The sequence below is a fragment of the Alosa sapidissima genome, chromosome 3 (genome assembly GCF_018492685.1).
Source record: "Alosa sapidissima isolate fAloSap1 chromosome 3, fAloSap1.pri, whole genome shotgun sequence".
NCBI lineage: Eukaryota > Metazoa > Chordata > Actinopteri > Clupeiformes > Clupeidae > Alosa > Alosa sapidissima.
The window spans coordinates 8,776,669-8,789,181 of record NC_055959.1 but is presented as its reverse complement, the minus strand read 5'-3'; the positions used below and the strand labels follow the sequence as shown (position 1 = coordinate 8,789,181).

The following is a 12,513-nucleotide window of genomic DNA, read 5'->3' as shown; positions in this document are numbered from 1 at the left end:
GTGTTGTGACATATACATCTACTTTCTTAGTACTTGTTGTCTGCAAAGCATTATGACTCAGAGGATTAGTGGGTGAAAAGGCTATGAAAAACCAGGATAATAAAACTGTTATGGGTAAAAAAGTAAAAAAGAGTTTAGAATCTGCAGTTAAAGGTTATGGGATAATTCATGTTCCATATCTTTGAATGAAGCTGAAGACTGAAAAACACCGGAAGCGTCTGGGGGACTAGAAGTCTGTCCCGAACCAGATCAGACATCAAAGGGCAGAACGTATGGGTAACTCTGATTCATTAAGTATTTAAACTTCACATAAATTACCAAGCAACCTAGACACCCCACTAGAGGCATCATGCAAATAAAATTGGTGCGAACTGGCTTGAAAAAAGGTTTCCTTCAAATCATTTGGCTTGGAATGGAGGGGCCTGTCCACAAAAAAAGTGTTAATCTGTGAGGGAGGGTCTGTCAAATCATGGCACGAAAGTACTCTATCTGTGACACTTCTCATTTGCCACTGCTCTCTACCTCACTGTGACTCACTGGTGTGTGTAAAAGGATCAAACCAGTCAAAGAGTGAGTGTTCATACACACACACACACGCATAACCCCCGCCCTCCCCCCGACACACACACACGCATACCCATACACACACACACACACACTCACACATACAAACTCACACACACATGCACGCGCACGCACACGCACACACACACACACACACATGCATTGTATCTGGACTGTAAAAGTGTGTGACTACTCGCAGATGGCTGAACAACACTAATGTGTGCTCTCTCAGGTGCAATGTGAATTGCTGGCTGAACAACGCAAGGCTGTCATGCAACAGTGATGGGACTTGCACACAGCGCGGGCAGTTACAATATATAGACATGTGAAAAATGCAGGGGGTGAAGGGAGAAAACCGTGTTTCCTGTTAAAAACCACATCCAACATTAAAGGCTGCCTAAATACATCAAGTGAAAAAGAGATAGTTTCTGCATCACTCTAGACTGTCAGGATTAGTCACTCACTCCTCTTCCTATTGGCTGACTTAGCCTGACATCAGGCCCCAATTTATACAGAAAGGAATCCGACATTCGGATTTAGTTTTTAAGAACGGCAGCAAATCAATGAGAACAGGGGTAACAATACATAACCGAACCTAGGCTTGCTCACTTAGCCTGTTGGCCATTGATATATTTTAATGTCCTCATTAGACTGCTACTGAGCTACATGCCAGACATTAATTTTTATTGCCTCAAAACAACCCTGTTTCCCCTATGATACGCTTAATGTGGGGGTGGGGGTGGGGGTGAAAAAGCCTGGGAGCAGGAAGCAGAGTCTGGTTTCTTGGAAATCAAGGGGAGGTAAATAACAATGCAGTCACATCCCATCCGTGAAGTCCTCTCCCACAACAAACTCCTCTACCAAATAACAACAAAGTCACAACAGGAAAGTTTGCTCAAAACAACAGGCGTGGTTGTGTTAGAGATGAAATAGACGCTGTACTATGTACAGCCATGTGTTAATAAGAAAATGTATACTGAAAAACAGCTCATTCTGACCACCATCGCACCAATTCTGAGTTCCTTTTCACAGAAGCAAATCGGTTTTGCAAATGAACAATTGTCTGTTGTTTTTTGTGTGGTCTGTATAAGTGGGTGGATTGTTTCTCTGGTTTCTCATTCGACCTGTGGCATTGTGTGTGGTGTGTTCATGTGCGCTGTTCACATCCTGTTAACAGAAGCGCTACGCCACCACAACTTCACCTTTCAATGTATCAAGCCGTACTCACAGTGAAGCCGGATACAGATCTGTAAGGGTCTCATGAAACTGAGGCATCGGTGGGAGTGGGAGGAACAGAGTTTTACTGCCACCATATGGTAGCTGAACAGTGTTTAATTGCAGAGGTATTTTCACCATTCAAAATATATAGTGCTACCAAGATATGGTGGTAGACATTACATACACTGTGCACCTTGCACTCTATGAATACCACAACACTAATTGGCTTCTCTGTTTTAGAGAAATAAACATTGCTTGGCATCCTGCCAGTTAACCATGTTATTCTCTAACAAAAAACTGAGAGAGTACTTTGTGTGTTGCTCTCTTCTGGATGCACGACTTGTTTGGCTTCATGCTCCAAAGGGTCTGTCAGAAGATGAGCACCGCTCACTTTCCAAACCTCATGGCGCTACTTAAATGAATGTGTGCCGGGGAGAACAGAGCAGAAGAGGCTGAAATTTTCTGCACCCCCACCCCCTTTATGTTTTAGACATTAAAACAACAATAAGAAACCAACAAAACAACAGAAATATTAGCCAAGATATACATGTGTCATAAGAATGGTGGTATTGGAACACATTCTTTGAAGTTTTGCTCCATAAAAAGCTTTTTTTATCTGATGCAGTCTATTTTTATGCTATTAATATGCGCCATTATTTCAGAACCACAGAAAGCACTGTTGTGCACCATTAAGCCATATCATTTGTTTTCAGTGCAGGCAGTACATGATGTGATACAAAGTTAAAGCTCATTGACACTAGTTTTCTTGATAATTCTTAACCATATTTCATATATGTTGAATGATGCTTTGTTAACTCTATCCACATATAATTCTAGTCGGTTTTTAATCTACTATTGAATTGGTTGATTATTACAACAACAGGAGTAATTGTAATCTTGTAGTTGTAGTAGTAGAAGTAGCAATAGAAGTATTAGCACATATGCATAACCCCTCCCTCCATGCCACAGCCGGCCACACTTATACCTTTTCTTAATATAGTTTTATATATATATATATATATATATATATATATATATATTAGGGCTGTCAAAATAACTGATTAATTTCGATTAATTAATTTGAGAAAAAATAACTGATTAAAAAAATTAGTGCAGATTAATCAATTCCGTATGACCTTTGACCCCGAGCCGTTCTAGTCAGTAAAAATTAGACTGTAAAATGAAGGAGAGAGAAGAAAACGTGCTGCCTGGATCATTGATTGGAACATTTACGTTTAAAAAATGGCCTGATAGTGTTGATAAAAATAAAGTGTTGAAAATAAAGTCCTCTGCAATGTCTGCAGCAAGGAATTTGCATATCACCGGAGTTCATCAACTCTATAGTCGCACATCAATGCAAAGAAATAAGTGTTGACATTGAGGGGAGTGTTAATTTATTTTCATTGTATAAGTATAAGTATAAGTATATATACTTTTTTGATCCCGTGAGGGAAATTTGGTCTCTGCATTTAACCCAATCGGTGAATTAGTAAAACACAAACAGCACACAGTGAACACACAGTGAGGTGAAGCACACACTAATCCCGGTGCAGTGAGCTGCCTGCTTCAACGGCGGCGCTCGGGGAGCAGTGAGGGGTTAGGTGCTTTGCTCAAGGGCACTTCAGCCGCGGCCCACTGGTCGGGGCTCGAACCGGCAACCCTCCGGTGGTGTCCCCTAAGTTATATCTGTGGCCTGAAATGCCTTGTATGTGAAAAAAAAACTTCTTCCCAAAGCACTGTTGAATTTATTTCCTCAGCATATTAGGTCATATCATAGATTATTATGGCCATTATTTGAACAGTAAAAAAAAATAATGAAAGAGTTTTGGAACTTTAATGTCAGTAATGCTGATTATTCAATGATTCATTTGAATTTAAATATTTAAAATACTTTCACAGCAAAGATTATATATGCGATTAATTTAGATTAATTAATCACAGAGTATGTAATTAATTAGATTATTTTTTTAATCGATTGACAGCCCTAATATATATATATATATATATATATATATATATAGTTTTTTATATTACCTTGCCTACTCTACTCTACTCTCTGATATGTCCATATTTATTTTATGCTGGTCTCTAGACTTTATTCTTGCACTGTTGCACTGCTGGACTTACTCATTTGCACCATCACCATGACACTCACTCACACAGAGCACCTTACCTTACTATGCACAGAGAATCACAGGCTCAGTCCCTGCCTCAGTCATTGCAAGCGCCTCTTGATTGATTAATCACCACTATGTGGATACTGTTTTTAGAATTGATTTAGATTAAGTGTTAGTTAGTATAATTTGTATTTTAGTATATTCTTTATCTTCTACTGTCCTTATTGCTTAGATGTTTTTTTATATTATATACTTTTAATTACTTTTTTCTGCTGTTAGTGAATGTGTGTGTGATGTCTGTATGCTACTGAGACCTTGAATTTCTATCTAATAGTCTGAGCAAGTAGTCTCATCAACCAAGAGATAAGGAGTAAAAATGTAGCCTTCTGAAACTGGCTCGGTTATGCAGTCTTGAATTACCAGGTGTACCTATATGTTGATTAACATATAGGTACACCTGGTAATTTTTTCAGATTTTTTTGAGACCTAAGTGCGTGGGCCCTGGTTGAATTGACGTAGAATGACCCTGGTCCTAATATCTAGAGCATGCTATGAAGGAAACTAGGTTCATTATAATCATACAAATGTTAAGTCCTTCTAATTGTTTTTTTTTGTGTCTTATCAAAGGTCACTTGAGTTAATTACATGATGGGACTGGAGGAAATTGCGTTCAAGTGTTTAACTCATTAATTTAAATACAACACTGCCCTCTATAGGCTTTTCAAAGAACTTACTAGGCCTTTCCCTTAACTGGGGAATTTTCTAGGCCTATAGCCGACCCTGCACCAGGCCAGACACAATCTTACAATAATAGGCAATGAGCCATTGCTTGCCCTAACTTAATGTTTAATATTGTATTTACGTCACAAAAACCTAACTGTTTACATATAAGTTTACTTGACTTGTTGTTTGTTGTTGAAAATGCTGAAAATGTAGGCCCTTGTCACGTGCATCAATTTTGCTGATCAGTGTTAGTTTGGAGAACACTAACAGTATTGTTTTAATATACAGTTAGGTCAAAGTCAGTGTACAAACTCAAAGTAGCTTAGTCTTTATTTGGCTAATCCAAAGGCTACACAACACGCTAAAGCCAGTCTGACAATCTGACATGGCCATATTGATTTTAGTCAATGTTGCCATCTGCATGTCAAGAATCTTTTTTTTTTTCATTTGCTGTCATCAACAGTGAATTGCTATTGACAATTAGTTTGTGTTGACCGACAGGGTTATCACTCCTCACTTGTTAGACTCTATAGTCTTCTACGACAACCACTCGAAGATGCTAAAGAAATAAAGCAAAACAGCTGGGGAAGCCAACTTTGTCACAGAGAATGTTTGTTTGTATTTGCTGTGTATAAGTGCAGTTAGCCACAACAAATAATAGCTTGCTCGCGGAGCTGCGGAAAGGACCAGTAAGCCGCTTTCATGTGTAGATTTAACATTTGTTTCTAGCGAAATGTCTGACGATTGTTTCAGTCACCTCACCATGTCTTGCATTAACGTCTATGGTCACACCCTTTGCCGCCTGCCCCCTCCTGGAGCGAGCGTATGTATCTGTCTGTCCGCCATGTTGGGCAGTGTGGGTGTCACAACCCAGTGCAACCGGAGACGTGTAGCCTTGCTAGCCCGCTAATCACATAAACACTAATACTGAGCGCCTATGATTTTTTCTCCGAACAATAAATAAGTTTAATTTGCAAGTAAACTTAGATTTTACTTGAATTATTTTATAGTCACTGAGCTACATAACTTATGCCGGGTTGTATTCCCGGGCGAAAACTGGTCTGAGTTTCTACTCGAGGATTGGTAAGTTACTGTTTTGCTTTTAAAGGGGTAACGTTAACATAGCTATGTGATGCTGTCGCTAACAGAAGAAGAGAGATTTGTCCAACAGGCGCAGTGCTGAGCAGATTCAGCTAGCATACTGTTGGGTAGTTGTAGTTTTGGGAGATATGTGGGTTTCAAAATCTTCTTTTACTTTGCGTAGCCATGCAAGCGTTTATTCTGAAAGAAGTTGCTTTGCTAACGCTAGCAGGCGGTCCTAGAAATACATGATCAGCTAGCAACTATTGGCTAGGCTAGCTAACTTTTGCCATCGAAAGCAGCCGTTGAAGTGGATAGCTTATGTCGATCAGTTGACTGGATAAATCCACGACGACAGGTCTTAGAATCAATTAACAGATTGTTTTGTGTCGTTCAAGATGTACACATACAGCTGTATGTATTTATTAAGAAACGATTTTAAATCAAATAACTGACATGTTTTTCCTTCTAGCTAAGTTATTACCACTGGGCAGCTAGCACGTTAGCACGCATCCTAATGTTAGGTCCTCTGAAGTTTTGTTCATTTGTCTTTTCCTAAGTTTCATTGCTTGTGCGGTTTTGCAGGTGCGGCTAAGGAGTAACTAATATGTAGATTATTCGATCTAAATCCATGCTGAACTTAAAGTAACTTAACTTTGAAATGAATAACTCGATGAATTGTCTTGTCTTATCGGACCGCATCTTTCTGAACTTTGATGGGAGTGATGTGTAGATGGATACCCTTGCTAACTACTTGTTCGAGACCGAGCTAGCTAGCGCGCCTTATGAACCTTGGCTAACGTTAGCTAGTTTTGGCTTCCGACGAGAAATGCTGCTAACGTTAGCTTGCTAGTATGCAATCATGGTGTCCTCGCCCTTTCTCCTCCTGATAATCTTCAATTTCAAATAGTTTTAGTGTAGTATAGTGGCCGAAGAGACATTAGCAGAGAACCTTTGACAATATGGTGATTCACCGTCTTGCCATTCCCAATTTATGACAGGGTCGCAAGGTTGGTTGTGCTTCAACTTGTTTTCAGGATAGTCTAGTATGGATTATCGTTAACGTTAAGTTGATGTGTTGTAAACAAACTAATACATGTCTTTTACCTCTTACGATAATGTGTATCCCCAGTTACCAGGCATTTAACATATGTCCTGTTTCGTAATGTTTAAGTCTTTGCGGCTCACGTTAGGCTACTACAGTGTGTGAGTGCCCAGTGATCAATGTGAGCTTTTTAGTACTTCTGCGTCTTTCTTTGGAATGTCTGAACGTACCCGTGTCCGTGGTAGATCTTTGTCTATTGTATGGTCAGGGGGTGACAGATGCATCTCTTGCTTGATCCCGTCCCGGGCTCATTGGCTTTGTCTTGCAGAGCACACGGGTTCTTAGTGAGACAATGGGTAAAGTGAATGTTAGCTTGTAGGGTGGGTAGCCTATGTATGTCGATTCTTAGACACTAGCAAGGAATTTCTGAGAGCTAACAATACCTTGGGGGTTTAATTGAATATTTCAATCGAAAATCTACAGTGTGTAGGTTTACTGACTCTTATATTTATCCCTGAGTTTATGTTTCTATTTGCCAAATAACTGAAAATGTCCATCCCTTTATTGAGCAATAGCAAATCTGAGTAACCAAACCGGATAGATTACAAATTAGTAGTGAGGGGCCACCCAGAATCTGATGCAATTTCACTGCAGTTTTTGGTCCTGTCTTCACTGACACTTGGGAATTTGTCTATTGCTGATCCTCTCCCAGTTCTGCCCCATTAGCATGACCATCTACAAGTATCCATTAACTGTTATGTTACCTTTCATCTGAGAATGTGTAGGGTGTGGCTGCACACCTCAGCACCCCCTGCCGCCACATACACCAAGGCAAACTCACACACAGGCACAGACAGACACTCGTCTGCTTGATCCCATTCGCCCCCACATGTTGTTCTCGGCAGTAGTTTGCAGGCTTGCAGCCACTTGTCTGTCCGAGAGAGTGTGGATTCCAGCCTTATCAGGGCAACAGGGTCGCCCTTCACGCCTGTGCGGTTGTGGCGCATCAAGCTTTAGCGCAGAGTTGTTAGTATTCACAACAGAGACCTCGGGGACCAATACTGCCCAGTGCCAGATCCTCCTTATCTCCACATGTGACCTGTCGAGCCAACAGTAGATGTAGGTTAAAGCACTAGCACTAAAAGTTGATATTGAGTTGGTTATATAGTTTGATTAAATCTGTTGACTCACCTTAAAAAAATCACCAAAACACCAAAAATCACCTTAACATTTAGGTAAATTTAGCCCTGATAGGATTTCTAAAGATATTTTGAGTTTGTGTGGCCTTTTAAAAGTGAGCTAACGTTTGACCTCAGGGTCCATCAAGTTCTTCCACAATTTTGCAAATATGTTTCAGATTTATTTTGTCATCAGACTCTTATCAGGCTGTGGTTTAGAGTGCTGCATACCTATAAGACAATAGTCCGTGCTTGTTCTAGGCAAATGTGTGACTCAAAATTTATTGTCAGTGGAGCAAGCACCCACTTGCAAACTGCCATTTCCCAACAGCCCATGTTAATGACTGGTGTCATATTTAAAGTGAGCCCATACCAAATGTACACCACCCCCCCCCAACACTGATGCAATCACTTGCATGCAATCTAATATTTGTTATAACTCTATTGTCCCAGGGTGCACTTGTAGCACACTGTCTACTACATCTCTCTGCTAGGCTGGTAGTGTTGTGCCTTTTTCCCATGCTGTGCTTGGCCCGTGGAGCCACGCACACACAGATCCGGCTCTGTGTGCTCCACTAGCTTCCTGGGTCCCCTGATCCACCCTCCCTCCCTCTCTCCATCCATCCACCTCCCCCTCCCTTCACAGATTTCTGGGCCAGTAGAGCTTTCTTTCTGCTGTGATATAGTTGCCCCTCTCTTCCTGTTATACACTGGCTCTGAATAGGTGATTAAAGCAGCAGATGTTTCATTAGGGCCTCGTGGCATTCATGCGTATGCAGGCCCAGGGGAGCAGGATGGATGGAGGGAGGGAGGGGGGAGCTAGGGCCCAGTGGCTGCCAGGCAGGGGAGAGTCCAGCACTTGGTGGGAGTCGCCTTTCAGTGATTTCTTAATGAATTTTTACGGGATGTGGCAGCAGACAGCTCTCTGTGTTGTCTTGACCAGAGTGCATGGCCCTGCTCGGGTACCCCGGCTCTGTATCCCTCCTCTCATCTATTTTTCCTTTCCCTTGCCCACTTTGCCTTTCTTTTTGTCCTCCAAGCTTAAACACAGGAAGCGCACAGTACCTATGGTCTGTTCAGACAGGTGGGTCGTGGCTCCCGGCTATTCAGAGGGAACTGTGTGGGAGCAAGTTTATCAACTCCTAATAGCTTTAAGGACAATGTGGTCGAGGTTTCGAAAAGTCAGACGTAAAATACATGAACTAGGTGAACTGCTATACTAGGTTTGGTTTAACAGAGAACAGGGTAGAGAACACTGTCTATTTCATTGTATTGACATCATTGTACATAAGACAAATAAAAGGCAAACCAGACCATAAAATGGGTCATTTTTCCATATCAAGATATTACTGATGAACGTTAATGCGCTGTCCTGTTTGATAAGGGAAGCCATTCAATTGGTTCTTCCTTTTACGCTGTCAGCCTTTGAGCCTCTTAGGCGATGACACGACAGGGTTTTATTAGAAATTCAGTTGTGCTAAGTCATGCAATGCAGACCTTACTGATGTTCCTTCCCAGGAGCAGAATCAGAATCCGGAAATGGGCGTGTTTGATGAGCTATATTTAGCTAGCCTGTGCGATGACAATGAGGGTGTCTGCATCCTGAATCTCAGAGAATGCGTGACAAAAACATCAGAATATTCTTTATGCTTTTCATCACAAACACACACACACACACTTGCTCACTCTCGCAGCACGCAATATTGATGTGGTGTGTGCTGCAATCACAAGTGGTAAATGGGTGTCTATGCTCATACGCTGACTCTTCACTGGCAATGTCTTCACTTACCGTAACAATGCGTCACAGAAACCATGTCAAGCATGGAGCTTCCCCAGCTCTCTATTTCTCTCAGTATGTGTGTGTGTGGGTATACACACACACACACACACACACACACACACACACACACACACACACAAATCACTAGGATACTTCAACCCAGATACCTGGATACAGGCCCACATGTCAAGTCTGTGCTAGCTTGGAGAGGTAGTGTGTGTGTGTGAGAGAGAGTGTGAGAACAGCTGTGACCTATTTCTCTTTATCTGACTGGTGGGATCGTTTTAACAGTAGTGAAGTGCAGGTGCAGACAGGAAGTCTGCTATATGCCTTCTTCCTAGCTGCACATATTCCAGTCCACACATTACCATAATTGCGCTAGGACCTTTTCTCTTGTTTTACAGCCTACTTCTGTTGGTTTGTTTATGTTTTCAGTTTTTAAGTGGAAAGCACGGGGGTTAAGACAGAAGTTTCCGCCAAAACTAAATGAACAAGCAGCAGAATTGTTGAGTCAGCAGTGCACTGGGAAAGTTAGATTTGAGTATGTGTGTGTGTGTGTCTGTGTGTGTGTGTGTGTGTGTGTGTGTGAGGGAGAGAGAGGGAGTAGTGCCTTCTCATGCAGAATGTGTCATTCTGCTTCAGTCAGTGCATCACCTCTGTGCTCTTGTCTTGCATTTCAGGTAATGGAGGAATTTGCTGCGCCGACCCCCTTCTCTGCGTGGAAATGATTTTAACAGGCTCTGCTACAGTGCAGGGATACTCTTAAAACAGGGAACACAGAACTGGACTTCTGAAAGCTCCCAAAACACACACACACACACACACACAAATACATTTTGGAACTGTCGAACCCTTTCTTGTGAACTCCCTATAAAGAAGTCCTTTTTTTATATTTTTGGACAGACAGACAGACAAGCGAGCACTACTTTTATTTTTTTTTATTTTTTTATTTTTATTTCTGCACGTACACCTACACTAAAAGACCATCACCATGCCGAGCTCAACCATCCGCAGGCAGATGAAAAATGTAGTGAACAACTACTCGGAGGCAGAGAAGAAGGTCCGGGAGGCCACCTCCAACGACCCCTGGGGCCCCTCCAGCTCACTCATGTCGGAGATCGCTGACCTCACCTACAACGTGGTGGCCTTCTCCGAGATCATGAGCATGATCTGGAAGCGTCTCAATGACCACGGCAAGAACTGGCGGCACGTCTACAAGGCGCTCACCCTCCTGGACTACCTGATCAAGACGGGCTCGGAGCGCGTCGCCCTGCAGTGCAAGGAGAACATCTTCGCCATCCAGACGCTCAAGGACTTCCAGTACGTGGACCGCGACGGCAAGGACCAGGGCGTGAACGTGCGGGAGAAGTCCAAGCAGCTGGTGTCGTTGCTGAAGGACGAGGAGAGGCTGAAGGGCGAGCGCTCGCAGGCGCTCAAGACCAAGGAGCGCATGGCGCAGGTGCCACCAGCGTGGGAAACAGTGGCAGTATGGGCTTCGGGCGCGGCTCCAGCCAGCCAAACCTGTCCACCAGCTACTCTGAGGAGTACGGCAGGTCTGAGGGGTCGCCCGCCTCCTATCATGGATGTGAGTATACATTATAGCCCTTAGGCTCTCAGTGTTTCCCAGAGAATTGAATTTGTGGTGGTTGGTTTGCAGAATTAACTTGAATGCAATAGTTTGTAACAAATTAGCACAGCGTGGTTATGATGCTAACCAGATTTAAGCACAATTTAGTACAACCTGGAAAATCATTGTGTGGTGGTCAATGTTGATATTGTGATGGGCCGCCACAAATAAGTCAATGTATGGGAAACACTGGGCTCTCCAGGTTAAGTGTCTTTTTTTAATGAAGAATTTTGTGTGTGTGTGTGGTGGTATAGTTAAGTGTATCGACTACATTGGCTTGTGTTATAAAGGTGAGGTAAGTAATGACAGAAAGAAATGATTATACAATCACTGTTTGCTGTCCTTTTGTACTAGACCTGCATTGGTAGTAGTGTTGAAATTGTATAGTTCTAATTAGGCACTAAGGCGATAGTTACAAACAAAAGACGGGAGTGTACAGATGCTTTCAAGCCTTTGTATGTTTCGTGCTTTATTGTTACTTGTGGAGTGTGATGGAGGAACGTGGGTGTCCGCACAATTGATGCTGAGCAAAAATGATTGATGCATCAAAGAGAACGAGCCTGTCTTTAATCCAGCCCCTGAGGCAGGGCATCCTACAAGGACAAGTGCTCAGACAGACCGGAGTATTTTAAGCCAGTCGCCTGTTGGGTTCAGGCTGTTGCAGACAACATTGTCAGTCATCAGTGCCTTAAAGCAAGTGTGTCTCAGCAGTCTCTGTATGATTTCATCTGTGATTGATGAGCTCATCTCACTTAAATCACGTCGCATCAGCTTCTCAGACAGATATAAAGCTCGGATCACAACTGGATTCTAGTTTTTTTGATTGAATGAAGGGCCCTCTACACTGAAATCAGACACAGGTCTTTGCTCCGCAAAGGAATCAACAGACATGTCTGTGCTCCGAAACAGATTCGAGAGATGAGTCTTGCTCCAAAACATCTCTCAGTTCAGAAGCTGTCCCATTGCGGTATCCCAGAATAAACTTTATTTTTGGATCTGGGATAGTTTAGCGTTTTCTGGTGAAAAAGCCACGGTGGTTTCCCATGCTGCCATCATGATCGGTAATACCCTCCTAGCCACTGCAGTGCTTCAGATATGGCTGTTGGTTCAGTTTCACCCAACCGGTAACCTCCCCACTCTCAGCCATCCCAGTCTTCATACTGTCTGTTCTCCATGGGCCA

General features: G+C 42.5%; 1 protein-coding gene across 1 annotated transcript in view; it reads left to right on the top strand.

Moving 5' to 3' along the window:
• The first annotated feature begins 5,443 nt into the window (after positions 1–5,443).
• The window catches only part of epn2 (epsin 2), a 30,628-nt gene continuing 23,558 nt past the window's right edge, over positions 5,444–12,513 (top strand). Inside the window, 3 exon segments of the mRNA XM_042086484.1 lie at positions 5,444–5,705; positions 10,386–11,162; positions 11,165–11,290. Of these exon segments, the coding sequence (XP_041942418.1) occupies positions 10,697–11,162; positions 11,165–11,290 (592 nt within the window). The 5' untranslated portion in view covers positions 5,444–5,705; positions 10,386–10,696.